At 46.8% G+C, this 16,281-nt stretch overlaps 1 protein-coding gene across 1 annotated transcript in view; it reads left to right on the top strand.

Annotated features, from left to right (window-relative positions):
• WDR97 (WD repeat domain 97) overlaps window positions 1-16,281 on the top strand; it is a 378,285-nt gene that overhangs the window by 51,509 nt on the left and 310,495 nt on the right. Inside the window, exons 4-5 of the mRNA XM_029587226.1 lie at window positions 895-1,016; window positions 11,257-11,926. Of these exons, the coding sequence (XP_029443086.1) occupies window positions 895-1,016; window positions 11,257-11,926 (792 nt within the window). The remainder of the gene's footprint in view (window positions 1-894; window positions 1,017-11,256; window positions 11,927-16,281) is intronic.

Here is a 16,281-nt window from a genome sequence, read left to right as displayed (position 1 = left end):
ACTATTGTAGTGGATATGTGATTTCATGTATTCCAATGTTATTGAGTGTTTTTCCACAATTTATGTCTCGCAGTCTACTCAATAAAAAATTTAAATTACAAAAAAAATAAAAAGGGATCCAGGGGTGATCCGGGAAACTATAGACTGGTAAGCCTGACTTCAGTGCCGGAAAAAATCATGGGAACTGCTATAAAGAATAAAATCACAGAACATATAGAAAGACATGATTTAATGGTACACAGCCAGCATGGATTTACCCAGGGCAAGTCTTGCCTAACAAATCTGCTTCATTTTTTAAAGGGGTTAATAAACATGTGGATAAAGGTGAGCCGGTAGATGTGGTTTATTTGGATATTGAGAAGGGGTTCAACAAAGTCCCACATGAGAGGCTTCTAGGAAAAGTAAAAAGTCATGGGATAGGTGGCGATGTCCTTTCGTGGATTACAAACTGGTTAAAAGACAGGAAACAGAGAGTAGGATTAAATGGTCAATTTTCGCAATGGAAAAGGGTAAACAGTGGAGTGCCTCAGGGATCTGTACTTGGACTGGTGCTTTTCAATATATATATAAATATTCTGGAAAGGATTACGATGAGTGAGGCTATCAAAGTTGTGGATGACACAAAATTATTCAGAGTAGTTAAATCACAAGCAGATTGTGATACATTGTGTTGGGGAGGGAGAGAGTGCGAAGCTGTACGGTTTACAAGGGTCTAGGAAGTTAGCTGCTTGAAGAGAGTTGGTAAGTTATTGTAAGACTGCTTTTTCAATGACCTTGTTTGGGTGCAGGCTTTGCCCTCTGGGGCCTGGCATGGGCTCTCTGCTAGGATCATGAGGGCTGCCTGTCAGGGGTGTGCACTCTGGGGATGCTCACACAGTTTGCGTTCTTTTTCAGGCCCATCATTGACTTGGTATATTCAGAGGCACTAAAGCTCCTCGCGACATCATCTGGGGAGCGTTCTGTTAAGATTTGGAACGAGAAATGGGAGATTCGGACCATCTTCGTAGGACATACTGGTGAGGCCTGGAAAAAAAACGAGAAGGAAAGCACCAAGATAATGGGATTGGGGGGGGGGGGGAGGGGGCACGAGGAGGATCTGATGCTGCAGAGATGTGAATATGAGACAGGATTTAGCTACGGTCTGAGAGGTAAACAATGTCCTCAATGACATCTGTTTCCTTGGCTTTCTAATTTACAAGTATTCCATATTCTTCATCAACACATCATGTTGCATATAATAACTGTTGACGTTAATATCATTGGATTATAGAAAAACAAATCTGGAAATGATGTAGACGTCATCTAGTCCCCTCCCCCCACTGCTTCTAATCCCTAACCTGCTCTTAGAAATCTCTAATGCCAGGGCCGGCCCCAGGCTGTAGGCCCTGGTGCTTCAGACTCACGTTCCCTACGCAGCAGAAAAGCAGTCTAAGGCACACCTCGGCTGCCTGGTTTGCTTCCTTTTACAAAACCACTGACCCTAGTTGACCTGTGACTTTCCTCTCACTCGTTTGCAGATAAGGTGGGACATAACGACTCTGAGGTCACTATTCAAGGCCATTGGGAGGGTAACATATAAGTTCTAAGTCTGAATGGCAAGTTTTGGTACATTCAGGCCAGATAAGTCATTATCTGAGGGCATTTTGGGGAGGAGTTAAGTGATCCAGCTAACTGGACTGGTTTTTAGTTATAACCAGCTAAGGGAAGCAGATAATTTTAGACTTGGACCATGTACTACTTTCAGTAATTGGATATCTCAAAAGATAACTGGTTAAATAGTGCTGTAAACAGGACAAAAAAAATAAAGAAGTAATCTGTATCTGGTGCATCCCCCGCCCTCCAATTCCCTCTTAAATTCCCTCTCCCTTCCCCTATTCTTTAAGTGCAATCTTTTTGCAGCTCTCCTGCAGGATTCAGGGGCTGTGCCCATCCCCCGAGCCCTAAACCTTACTGCCAGGGGAGCAGAGTCCTCACATATCCTCTCCTGGAGAGCGCCAGCACAGCTTCTGTCATAAACTGCGCTCCCGGCACGAATTTTTAGGGCTGGGGGGGGGGGGGGGGATAGGGAGAGGATCTGGGGGGAGGGGTGGCATGGGTTAGCGCTGTTCCTTAAATTGTCCGGCTAACTACTCCACTAGTCAGATAACTTGCCCACTGTCCGGCTTCCTGAATATGACCCCCTTTCTGGCTACGTCATTTGGGCCTGTGTTTCCCAGAGCTAGGACTGTGGGTTCAGACCGTAAAGGTTTTGATGCAGTTTCACACGGAAGACCGGAAAGCAAACGGGATGGTATGAGAATGGGTCAGAAAGGCGACGGAGCGGTGAGTAGTGTGGTGCAGCAGAGGAACCGGGTGGGGGGAAATATCTGTGATACCGAAATCTGTAACAGACCAGGCACACCAGGAGGGAGGGAAACATTGAAAGAGGGCCTGAAAAAACCGGAGCCATGGTCATGTGTTTGGCAAATGAGCTTCAGTTTGAAAAAGTGTAAAATCATGCGTTTGGGATGCCAAACTTTACTAGCCCCGCATCAATTAGAAGGAGAAGATCTGGAAACTGAGGAACAAGGAGGAGATGTGGGAGTCATCATCTCAGATGACCTCAGGTTAGCCAGTCAGCATAAGTACACAGTCCTAACATTGCAGGTGAGAGTCTGCAAGGATAAGTCCCCGCTGCCAGTCATGCAAGCAGGACCACATCACTCCTTATCCAGTGCACATGTTCTTATTCTCTACCGTCCCCTGTGCTGGGCAGATGAGTATACAGGGCTCTCTACTTAACCCAACATCTGATCCCCACCCCCGCCCTGCACAGACACACACACACACACACACACACACTTCTTACATCCAAGCACTAAAATAATAAAACCAGGGATGCTGTTGCCCAGTTACTCCTCTTTACAGTGCCAGAGAAAGAAGCATTACTGCCTGCAGGATTTATCGCCCTCTCCAAGTTCATTTTCTTTTTCCTTGGTTCCCTACCCGCCTGGATAGATGAACATACTGGATCCCATTCTTTTATTAAATCTGTAAATTAAAACAATTAAAGGTCAGGACATAACAATGGACTTAGGCCGACAAAAAACTCAAATAAAGTTACCTTGGTGCAAAGCCTTCTAAACATGGCAGGGAGTGCATTAACCCTCAGTACAACCAGGTATTTTAAAGGCAGAGTTTGGGCGCCAAATTACAGGGGAGTTGATCACAGTTTGCATGGGAACCAATCACCGGTTCCCAAGAGTCGCAGTGCAAGGACGGGCTACCAGAGAAAATGATGTTTAAGAAAACAAATGCCACTCAGTCTCCCGGTTTAGACCTTTGGGAGACACAGTATCTAAAGTAAAAATCCATTTTTGTTCTTGTCTACCCAAATGGGGCAGGGTGGATGGGCCTGATGTTCCTTGTTATTATATTTATTCTATGAGATCAATAGGAACAGAATTGGGAGGCTCAGGTTTTGTCAACAACCAACCCTTCACTCCCTAGCAAAAACAGGCGAGGGGAGAGGTGATAAAGATAAAAGTATGGTAGGTAAAGAAAGAATGACCAAATGATATTTACTGCAGGAAATGGGGTAGCCAGGGGGGGCACCAGCAGGTTAAAATGCCTGACAAGAGCAAGTCGGTTGTGACTGGGTACCTTCCAGCAAGGGCGGGAAGCCCTAAGGCACCAGATAGTTTGGCAACAATCTTTCCAGTTTTGTTGACCTGGTAAATGATAGAGTGGAGGAGTAGCCTAGTGGCTAGCACAGCAGACTACAAAGCAGCAAAAACCGGGGTTCAAATCCTACTGCTGTTCCTTGTCATCTTGAGCAAATCACTTCACCTCATTGCCTCAGGTATAAAGTTGGATTCTGAGCCCTTTGGGGACAGGGAAATACATTGGGTATAAAAACTATTTAGGGTACTCAACCTTCTAAAAGAGGGACAGGCTGCACTAATCAGACCGGTTTATCACTAAGGAAAAATGCTAAATGAGGAGGAGTGAAGAATACATATGAAAGACCTTGTATTTTACAAGGCATTTACTTGGGAATTTTAAGACAAAAAACCCCCCCAATCTGTAAAACTCTAGATTTCGTCACAAGCAATTGTTACCTTCTCTTCTGCATTTGCCTGGAAATGTCAGGGTATACCTATTCTGCTGGAGGTGGACCCTTGGCCTGGTGCAGGACCCAGAGAGAGCCTGCCACCAGGAGGTGGAGCACACAAGAAGACAGAGGCTAGCTGGAGCTTCACCAATAATAGTCTGGGGTTTCTGCAGGTTGAGCCCTTGGGTACCCGGACCGCCTGGACTTAGGTAGGCCTCTGGTGGTCCTCCAGAGAGGTATTGGAGAGGTGTGCCCACCATGAGCAAGGGTGTGTCGCTGATGCAGAGTGGATGAGCTGGACCAGAACCGGAAGCTCCAGAGACCTCGGGAAGGCAACAGTTCAGAGAGGTCCTCCGAATGAGACAGGCAGCGCCTGTGGTCTAGCCACGGGGAAGCCATGGTTTTTATCCAAGTACGTAGGCCCAATGGTCATCGGGGCCCAGAAGAGAGTGTCTGAATGAAGCGCAAGGGTCAGAGCCAGAGTATCAGTCCAAGAGAGGTCAACCAAAGCAGGGATCAATACCAGAGTCAGTCTGTGCGTAGTCATGGCAAACAAGGGTCGGTTCCAGGTGGCAGTCAAGAGAATGATCAGGCAGGCAGTGGTCAGTACCAAGAAGTCAGTCCGGATAGGTACTACCTGGGAAGGACACAGGAACAGGGAGACATTGGAACAGGAGACACTGGAACACGAAAGCAAACTCACTACACCAACGGTGTCAACCCGATTGCCAAGGCCATTAGGAGAAGTCTGAGCTCTGCTTATATACAGGGCTCAGGTGATGTCATCGGGGTACGCCGTGGATGAGTTTCCCGCGCTAGGCCCTTTAAATGTCCGGGAGTTCCGCGCGCACGCACTAGAGGGCGGGGCCCTGACGCGAGGAGCGCTGTGAGAGGGAAGGCCCCGATGGGCCTGGAGACACCCGGGGGTGCCATGTTCGTGTAGCGCTGGCGGAGACTGCGAGTGAGAAGCTGGTAGACAGGTACGCCAGGTGAGCAGGCCCAGTCATGGCACCAACGCGGCTGGGAAGCCCAACAATACCCTGATAATAAGATAGAGAAAAGTTTCAGAGCAGAGCCTAAAGAATAATCTCAGAACTCAATCCTGTTCAAGTTCAAATGGAAAGGTGACCACCATAGTGGCCACTTGTACCAGGACACTGCCTGAAGTTTCCAGCAATTGGGATAAATCCAAGTTTGGTGTTAAGGAATCCATACTCTGAGCACCTTCTTGATTTTCTTTCTTCCAAAATGGAGATAAGTAGTATGATTTTGATAATGGAGGTACTGCCGTCTCAGGAACCCTAAGGATTTCCAAGAGATATTTCCTAAACATGAACTTTGCTGAGATATATAGGAGTTTAGGGAAGTTTATAAAATGAAGATTTTTCCCATACATTACATTTCCCAAGTTCTCAAGTTTGTTCTGAAGCAGTTGGTTCTCTTTTATCAACAGATCCTGAGTGGGCTTCAAACGTTGCATATCCTGTTTCACCTCCGCTATTTCTTTGGAAAAGGAAACTTCTGATTTTTCCAATGACATTACTCTATTTTCTATGGAGTTTATCAACAACAGTGTTCAATTGCAAAGTCATAGAAGTTCCAAGATTCACTTTTGCCTCCCAGATAGAATCAAGAGTAATCAGTTTAAGTCTTACCAGGACAGGTACAGGAAAATTACTCAGAGGGCTTGTAGCAGGGGTGGAGATATATTCAGCCTGGATCTGAGAGTCCTCCCTCAGTTGGTGAGCCTGCACTACCCAGACCAGGGCCATCTCCAGCGTTTCCTCCAGCTCGCCCAGGGTGTCCTGACCCTGCCCAGGATCGCAGGGCGTCGACATCTTCGGCACATGCCCCTCCCGACAGCACATCCTGGTCTCTGGAGGCAGCAAGGTTCGCTGATGGTACCCTAACAATCGGGGAGAGAGAGGTCGGCAAGTCCCGGGGAAAAGCCGGCAACTCCTCTCCAGCCTCCTCCCCCAAGGACAGCACTCCTGATTGACTCCCATGCTGAACAAGAGCATCAGATAGACGTTTGTTTAAGGGTTCTGGAAGAAAACCATGTCAAAAATGAGTTAATGAATTTTACTGTGAAACCAGCTGTCATTACTTTGATCTGTTTCAATAGTGTTGTCAAGCAGGGGATGAGTGGACAGGACGAGGAGTTCATTTTATCAATAATTTGATATATGTCTGACTTAGAGATGGTGTTGAATTCTTTCCAGATTATATTATTTAGGAGAAATCATTAGCTATATAGAAACATAGAAATGATGGCAGAAGAAGACCAAACGGCTCATCCAGTCTGCCCAGCAAGCTTTCACACTTTTTTTTTTCTCTCATACTTATCTATTACTCTTGGCCCTTAGTAACCTTTTTGGTTCTATTTCCCTTCCACCCCCACCATTAATGTAGAGAGCAGTGTTGGAACTGCATCTAAGTGAAATATCTAGCTTAGGCCTGGATTTATCAAAATGCGGTAGGTATGAGTGTAGGGGGTTAGGGGCCACTTTGACATTCTACGTGACATGTACGAACAGAACAGTGGTCTCTTGTGAAGATCTGATGGCCTTCGGAGTGAGGAAACTCACTCCAAGATGAGATTTGGGCAATGTTCTCTCCACCTAGCTTGATGTTACCCAGGTAGAGAGTCTATCAAGCTAGGTGGAGAGAACATTGCCCAAATCTCATCTTGGAGTGAATCAGGAAAAGCCGGAGCAGGAGCAGGAACACCAGGAGTAGGAGCAGGAACACCAGGAGCTGGAGCAGGAACAGGATCAACAGGAACAGGAACCAACACAGGATCAGCAGGAACGCAACTAGCCACTTGAGCAGAGGAACCTCGTTGCAAGGCGATTAGAGGAAGCAGATGCTTCCTCTAATCGCCTTGCCGGCGTCTGACGTCAATTTGTGGGCGGCCCGCAGTCTGGCGGGAAAAGCCCTTTAAATCGGGCCTCCTCGCGAGTGCCCAGAGGGGGAGGAGTCTGGTTCCTGGGCTCGGCGGCATCTCCCTCGGGGAGACGCCGCCGCGGAAAGGCCTGAGCAGGCCTGACGAGCTGCGCGCCCCGCAGCCGACCGCCCAGGAAGCCAGGGCAAGCCCAATCGCACCGAGAGCCCCGATGCTGCTGCCGCGGAGCTGGATGTAAGGACCCAGATGTAAATGGATGTACCCATCCCAGAAATTATATTCAAAGGTGATCATTCAGAGGAACTGAAACAAATCTCAGTGAATCTGGAAGACACATGGGATCTACTTAGTGTTTGGGTATTTGCCAGGTACTTGTAGCCTAGATTGGCCACTGTTGGAAACAGGATGCTGGGCTTCATGGACCCGTGGTCTGACACAGTTTGGCAATGTATTATGTTCTTATGTACTAGAGCAAATTGACAAACTAAAGAGTAGCAAATCACCTGGACCAGATGGTATAAATCCCAGAGTGCTGAAAGAACTGAGAAATGAAATTGTGGACCTGCTACTGGAAATTTGTAAACTATCAATAAAATCACCTATGGTACCTGAAGACTGGAAGGTTGGCAATTGTAACTCCAAATTTTAAAAGGGTTCAATGGGTGTTCCAGGAAATTATAGACCAGTGAATCTGACATCTGTGCCAGGCAAAATGGTAGAAACTATCATAAAGATCAAAATTGCTGAACAAATAGATAAGCATAGTTTAATGGGAGAAGGCCAATATAGATTTAACCAAAGGTAGTCTTGCCTCACAACTTAGCTACATTATTTGAAGGAATAAATAAACATGTGGGTAAAGGTAAACCAGTTGATATAATGTATCTGGATTTTCAAAAAGCATTTGACAAAATCCCTCATGAGAGACTTTGTAGGAAATTAGAAAGTCATGGAATAGGGGGCAGTGTCCTGTTGTGTATTGCCATTTGGTTAAAAGATGGAAAACAGAGAGGAGGCTAAATGATACATTTTCCAATGGAAAAAGGTAAATGGTGTGCCCCCAAGGATTTGTTCTGGGACCACTGGTATTTAATATATTTATAAACGACCTGGAAATGGGAACAGCAAGTGAGGTGATCAAATTTTCTGATGACACAAAATTATTCAAAGTTGTCAAATCACAAGAGGATTGTGAGAAATTGCAAGAGGACCTTGCAAAACTGGGAGTTTGGGCATGCAAATGACAAATTAAATGTAATGTGGGCAAGTGTAAAGTGATGCACTTAGGGAAGAGTAATCCAAATTATAGCTACATAATGCAAGGTCCTAACAAAACTGAATCCCTCTTCCTTGCACCATCGTCTCATCCACGCATTGAGACTCCGGAGCTCTGCCTACCTCTGGTGACCTGTGCGTGGAACAGGGAGCATTTCAGAGAATGCTACCCTGGAGGTTCTGGATTTAATCTTTCTACCTAAGAGCCTAAATTTGGCTTCTAGAACCTCCCTCCCACATTTTCCTATGTCGTTGGTGCCCACATGTACCACGACAGCCGGCTCCTCCCCAGCACTGTCTAAAATCCTATCTAGGTGACGCGTGAGGTCCGCCACCTTTGCACCAGGTAGGCATGTTACCAGGCGATCCTCACGCCCACCCGCCACCCAGCTATCTACATTCCTAATAATCGAATCACCAACTATGATGGCCGACCTAACCCTTCCCTCCTGGGCAGTAGGCCTTGAGGAGATATCCTCAGTGCGAAAGGACAATGCATCACCTAGAGAGCAGGTCCTTGCTACAAGGTCCTTTCCTGCTACACCAGGTTGATACTCTCCCATCATGAGACCTTCCTCCTCCAAGGCAGCACCAGGGCTGCCAGTCTGAATTTGGGACTTGACTACTATGTCCCTGAAGGTCTCATCTATATACCTCTCTGTCTCCCTCAGCTCCTCCAGGTCTGCCACTCTAACCTCCAGAGATCGGACTCGTTCTCTGAGAGCCAGGAGCTCTTTGCATCGCATGCACATGTACAACTTCTCACCGGTGGGTAAAAAATCATACATGTGACACTCAATGCAAAAGACTGGGAAGCCCTCTCTTGCTGCTGGACTGCTGCCCATCTCAAATTTGTTCAGTTCCTACTTAAGTTTTAGGTTGCTATGGGAGTAGGAATGTGTCTAATTAACGTCCTTTAAATGTATGAGTGAATTCACTATGTGTCTGGTAGTGGCCTACAAGGGACTGATCAAACTCTCAATAAAGTTTTTGTTGTTGTTGTTTTTTTTTTTGTGAAAGTGGTACCTGCCTATAAATTAAGGGATGAGCTAGGGGTGGGTGGATTGGGAAATACAACCAGTCTAACTTCAGTTAGTCAGCCCGAGTGACTCACTGCTCTCTAGATCCAGGCCAGCACCTGGGCTCAGCTCTCAAAGGGTGTGGATAAGATGGGAGGCTGTGTGTTTATGGAGAAGCATGGAGGTGAGTGTGTGTATTAGAAAGGCTTTAGTTGTGATGGAAAACAAAACTGTGTTAGAGGGGCTGTGGTTGAGTTTATGAGGAATAGTTGTATTAACATTTTATAAAACAAAGTCTATTGTGGGGATGCTTGAAAGACAAGTGACAGTAGTCTTTAACCATCCCCCTCTCCGCCTCCCCTTTCCAAAGCATAAGGGCAGATTTTAAAAGGTTGCGCGCGGGCGTACACGTGCGCGCGCTACCCGGCGCACGCACGTGTACGCCCGATTTTATAACATGCGCGCGCAGGCATGCGCATGTTATAAAATCCGGGGTCTGCGCGCGCAAGGGGGTGCACAGTTGTGCACCTTGCACAGGCCGAGCCCACGTCGAGCTGCGCTGCCTTCCCCTGTTCCCTACCCCCCACCCCACCTTCCCTTCCCCTACCTCCCCCACCCTTTCCCCCCTACCTTTTGAGAGTTCTTTTTTTTTGTTGCTAAACTTACTTCAGCCCTGGGGCATTTGGCCGTCGCGCGATCCCAAGCACAGCAGCCAATGGCCACTGTGCCTGGAGCCTCTGGCCCCGCCCCTCCCCGCCCCTCCCCGCCCCTTTTTGCAAGCCCCAGGACTTACACGCATTCTGGGGCTTTACGCGCGTCGCTGGGCCTTTTTAAAATAGGCCCGGCACACGTAACCTTTTTAAATCCGGCCCATAATGTTTAGTGGGGTGTCCAGTTATGGTCCATGGAAAAGTCGGCCACCCTAATTATCACCTCCTTTGTTCTGCTAGTGGGATCCAGCTTCCCCCCATCTCTAGCCACCACCTTATCACACTGTTTCACTACCTTGAAGTCATCGGATAGAATCACGCTGACACCGCTTTCATGCATAGTCCACAGCAGTATCTCTCTCATTATGTACTGCTCGCCGGGATTTCCACACCACTGACTCATAACTGCCAAGCACTCAACCACTCCCCACGTTTTCTGACATCATTTCTTACTCTGTCCACTCCAACAGACAGAAAATTGTAAATGTGGCACTGAGCAAGCAGATTATCATTTTAAAGAAACTTAAATTTCATTAAGCATTAAATATCGCAGTGTCAATTGTTGTTAGAGTTCCCTTCCCTTTATCAGAGATGGCAAATTTGAGTTCTTGAGTGCTACATAACGGCACTCGGTTTTAGGATACCCACATTTATCAAATTAACTTGGCTCTTGGATTAAATGCATGTAAATATCTCTCATCTCCCCTGAATGGTGGAGGATCCAAGAGAGAGGTCCACAAAGAAGCAATGTGTTGCAGGAGGTCAAGCTTGTTCGGCTGACAGCTGAAATGTTTCCTTGGATAGGCATATGGGATGGTACATTCTAGAAATTTGGTATGAGTATTAATTGCGGAAATCTGGCATTTGAGAATTAGAGGTCACCATTTTTTGTGTATTATCTCCTTGGACCTTCTATATGTTCCCTATGTTCTTTTGTGCTCTCTGCTTAAGTCTGTCTTCTTGTACCAATATCCACTTTGAGAAAGGACAGCTTAAAATCCAAAGTATTATTGTTATTATTATTATTGTTCTTTGCCCCTGCTGTCTTCTGCTGTTCTTTCATCCTCATGCTTTCTAATCTGAACTTCATGTTCTTACATTGACTATGCCCCTGCAGATCTCCATCCCCATTTTTATTCTGTTCTCTAGTGTCCTCTCCCTCCTCCTCCTCTAAATGTCAGACTCCAGCTGGATTCCAATAGACTCTGGTACATTGAGTTTTCATGTTTTCCTGGTCTCCTTTTGTATGTGCAGGGCCCGTCATGGCTGTAGCCCTGCACCCCTCAGGGTCCCTGCTCTTCTCAGCCTCCCTGGACTGCACCATTCGCACCTGGAACCTGGAGACAAATGATCAGGTGGATGAAACCTGGGTGGGATCACGTGTGCTGGGCTTGAAGACCAACCAGCAATCACAAACCCTCATATCGTACTCAGGCTGTGACATGGACCACTGGAGCTTGCGCCACCTCTACTATCTCTTCACCACGGTGGGGGCTACGGTGACGCACATGATGAAGGTGAACCTGACCCGATACGGCAACTACCCCTGGAGGGTGGTGTGTGTCTGTGAGGACTCTGCAGTGCGCCTGGTTGGGCCTGAGACCGGGGAGGTTATCTCGACTCTTCTGTTGGACAGGCCGAGCCGGGTGATCGCTGCGGAGTATTGCCTCCCTATAGAGACCCTCTTTGTACTGACAGAAGAAGGGGACTTTCTGAGGGCAAATACTTCAGTGAACCCCATGAGTATCGTTAGTCGCACGGCCACCGGGAATACTTCCTCCCAAGCCCTCTGCCTCACCCTTTTTCATTATATCGTGGACAAAGATGCCGCCTGGTCACAGTGGAAGAAAGTGGTGGAAGAGAAAGGAGTAAAGATACAAAAGAACCAAATCCATCTTCTGAAAATCCTAAGGGAAAAGAATAGGTGTGTATGTTGAAGAATAATCCCAGATTCTAGGACCCTTTCCAGTTTAACCAGAAGCAGCCTCTGGTGGGCCAGTTCACTCTAGCACAGTCCTCAGCCAGGGGCTAGCACCTGAATTGCATGCACCCCAAGGCTGACCCTTAGGCATAGCTGTGGTGTGAAAGCTGGGGGCCCCTCCCAGCAGGGTCTGTGAATGCTACCTCTGCAGCAGAAGCCACACTCGGGAATCAAGCTCAGGTCCCCTATACAGCAATACATTACACTTTCAGTGAGCTGTCAGATCAGCCCCAAGAAAACCATCTTAAAATAAATCTCCCTGTGATGTTACTGAGCCCTTGTGCTACAGCATGTGGCCCACCAGTGATGCTAAATTAACCTGTGGCTTAGAGCTTGAATCCTCATGGGTTGTGCTGGTTAACCCTTGCAGCAGAATGGGAATCCTCGTCTGTGGTATGGTGGCATCAGGGTCCCAAGAAGGCTGGGGCAACCTGCACCGAGTGGCCATGGTTAGAACCCTAACGTCAACGAGCATGGGGTGGCCAGATGTTTTGTACAACAGCCGCACTAGTTTGGATAGGTGATTAGATTATTACAAAGCTTGGTAGTAAAGGCTTGGGAGGGGGGCCTCGGTGATTTGTAAGAACCAAAGAAGACGTTGACAAGTTGTCAAATAGCCAATCAGCAAAGGTGGTGGTGGTTGCTAGGGACAGATATAGAGGGCAGTGTTAGGAACAAGACTGAGTGAGGGGAGGGAAGCAGAGAGCTGGTGTTGGTTTCCATATGGGAATTTATATTCTCAAAGCGGTAGTAGAGAACCATAGAGGGAGACAACTGGGCAGACTGATGGGACTGTGGTCCTCATGTACTATGTCACTATGTGCTAGTTAACCCTCGTAGAAGAATGATAATTCCCTCTTCTGCTGCACTCTGACTGCCCAGTGGGCTGCAATCCCTAACCACTGAGCTAGAAGTAGCATCACCACTGCGTGCGATTTCACCCAGGAATTCTGAAGCCATTCATACGGTAGCGTTCTAACCTTCCAAAGGTGAGTTAATCTTCTGATGAAGCATGAATCCCTCTGCAGTAGCATTAATAATCATAGTAACAGAATAGCACAGAATCCCCATGCAGTATGTATTTTGGTTTATTTAAAATCATTTATTACCTGCACCCTTTGTACGGTTTGGGGCGGGAGGACAATAAACAGAGTGCTCCCACTAACGTGTTAATCTTTGCAATGCAGCATGACGCCTCAGCAGTGGGGAGCTAAACTCCTAGGGCCTGATATTCAAAGAGCATTCAGTACAATTTAGCCGGATAAGTGGGACTTCTGAAGCTAAGTAGCGGCTACTAAATATGCTCCTACGTTCAGCGACCGCTGCTCAGCTCTATATGTCCCTTCTATGGCTAAAAGTTACACTTACAAAAAGTACGCGTGGACTGGGCAGATTGGGGGCAGAACAAGCTAGCTGTATATCTACCGATATTCGTAGTTAGCCGCAGATTTATACGTGTAATTTTAGATGCACCACAAAGCAGGTCTAAATTTAGCTGCATAGATATACGCAGCGGCTTCGCCATGCTGCTGAATATACATCGTAATTTAACCGGATAAGTGCTAATATGGCCGGCTTTGAATATCTGCTCTCCAGTAGTGTGGTGATCCTTTCCCTGGCGAGTGACTCCCTAGGAGGGGATTAATTCATTTGATGAAGCATGAACGTTCTCCACAAGATGTAAACTTTGTGAGTGCTTTACAGAGCGGGTGGTGGATGAATAGAGGTGGGGATAAGGACAGTATCTGAATTCAAGGACGTAAGGGGAAAGCACAGAGGATCTCTGAGGAAGTGGTAGGGATTGTAAAGTTGAGTACTTGGTGTGGATGGTGTGCTATTTGTGTAATAATGTAACCTACCCAAACTGTTTTAGACTATCCAACATCTAGTTTCTTTCCTTAGTGCTTTATCACTCTAATCTTGCTCTCGCTTTTATTTAACGCATATTCCTTGTTATTCAAAGTTGGTTTTTTGAGATGTTAATCAAAGTTGTTTTTAGATCTTGTTCTATGTAATTGCTCAAGGGCAAGCCTTTTTTGTTTCACTGTAAACCGGTTTGATTTGTATCGAATGCAAGAAGATCGGTATATAAAAGTAAAAAATAAATAAATAAAATAAATAATAGGATTGCTTGGCCTAAGTCTGACAAGCTTGCCTTACACAGGGGTGGACAAATGTTTTTTTAAAGAGGGCCACATTACTGGTGATTATCGAAGAGGGCCAGAGTCCCCCTTAGAACTTTGTGAACTGGGGGGGGAGAGACAGTTACACTGCTAATTATACCCCACAGTTAGAGTAGAAGAGGACCAGAAGGCTCATCTGCATACGAATCCCAGCATCCCCCGGGAGAGGACTCCAGAGGTCACAGCGAGCGATCCAGGCCTTGAACTCCACAGCCCCAGGTTCCAGAGGGTAGAAGGACTAGGGGGCGCTCCGTGAAGTTAGCAAGTAGCACATTTAAGACTAATCAGAGAAAATTCTTTTTCACTCATTGCACAATTAAGCTCTGGAATTTGTTGCCAGTGGATGTGGTTAGTGCAGTTAGTGAAGGAGGGACAAGCTGGGCCCCCTTATTCCAGCAGTTCTGGAGGAATTGGGTATTGACACCCCGCCGGAGCATTCCAGAATGGGGGCCACGTGGGCTGACACGGTCATTTCCATTTCATCTTTCTGTCACCGACTTATTGTTTCGGGAGTGGGACACCCCGGACTTGGGATTGAAGGTCAGTAAAGCGATGGACAAGCTCTATCCTTTACCAGAAGATGCCCTGGACCTTCTTTGAGTCTCTAAGGTTGATGCGGCAAGATCAGCGGTCATCAAAAAGATGACCATCCTGGTGATGGGCACAACGGCTCTCAAGGACCTTCGGGATTGTAAACTTGAGGTCCAACTCAAGAAGATTTTTGAAGTGTCCGCTCTGGGGATACGGGCTGCCATGTGTAGCAGCTTCGCCTTGCGAGCTGGGTTCTGCAGGGTGCAAAATTTGCAGAGTATCTCGTTTATTTATTTAGTCACTTTTCTATACTGATATTAGTGTAAAACATTTATTTATCTATTTATTTATTTATTTATTTAAACATTTGTATATACCGGCATTAGTTGTGGACATCATGCCGGTTTACAGCAAAACTGGTTAAGCTTGGAAATTACATTTTAACAGGGGAATCAAAACTGGGAGGAGGGTAACAAGAAGTAGAAGAGAAAAGAAATAACGGTAACATTAACATTAACATGGTTCCTCGGTGTGAAGAGGAGAGAGGATAACAAAATATGGTTCCTCAATATGAGGAAGAGAGAATAGACGCAAGGTGGTCTATTTTTGGAAACAGTGTAGGCTTTTATTCTGGGTAAGCTTGCTTGAACAACCATGTTTTCAATTTCTTTTTGAAGTTGTTCATACATGGTTCGAGGCGTAGATCAGGCGGCAGTGTGTTCCAATGAGTTGGACCTGCTATGGAAAGTGCACGGTCACGTGTAGAGGAGAGATGGGCTGTTTTCAGGGAGGGCACAACTAGGGTGCCTTTTTTGGACGTTCTAGTGGGTCGATTGGACTGGGTAGTTGTGAAAGGGAAGTCTAGCCAGTTGGAGTTGTGGGTGTGAATTGCTTTATGCATTATGGTGAGGGTTTTGTAGAGAATACGAGAGGCTATGGGGAGCCAGTGTAGGTCTCTAAGGATGGGATTGATGTGGTCGTATTTACGGGAGTTTGCAATGAGTCTCACTGTAGCATGTTGTAACATTTGTAGTGGTTTAATGGAAGAGTAAGGGAGCCCTAGGAGTAGAGCATTACAGTAGTCTAATTTGGATGAGATGGTGAAACATCATATCGGTTTACATCAAACTGCAGATGGAAATTACTGGTGACGACGTTACTCAAGCAGGAAGCTTGGAAGCAGCAATGGCTTACAGTGCGGGTGCCCTATATGACCTGCTACGTACCTCAGCCAGATCTATGGTCTCAGCTGTCTCTGCCCGCAGGCTTCTCTGTTGGAGGAATTGGTCTGCAGACATCTCCTCCAAAGCTCAGCTGGGATCCCTGCTTTTCTAAGGCAAACATCTTTTCGGGAAGGATTTGGATGACATTATTCAGTCATTGGGGGAGAACAAGGTCCATTGCCTGCCCGAGGACAGACCCCGGTCAAAAGGTTCTTTGCCCTTGTGACCTCGATTGTGGGTGAATCGGAGGTTCCGCTCTTCCTGGTCGTCGGGCTCCTCGTCTAGGCAGACTTCTGGCCGGCAACAGTCTTTGTCCCCCGTTGTTTCAACAGGGTCGGAGCCACCCAGTCTGCAGGAGGAG

This window comes from Rhinatrema bivittatum, chromosome 2 (assembly GCF_901001135.1).
Source record: "Rhinatrema bivittatum chromosome 2, aRhiBiv1.1, whole genome shotgun sequence".
Classification (NCBI taxonomy): domain Eukaryota; kingdom Metazoa; phylum Chordata; class Amphibia; order Gymnophiona; family Rhinatrematidae; genus Rhinatrema; species Rhinatrema bivittatum.
The sequence above is the reverse complement of the archived record's forward strand: the minus strand, read 5'-3'. Positions and strand labels throughout refer to the sequence as shown.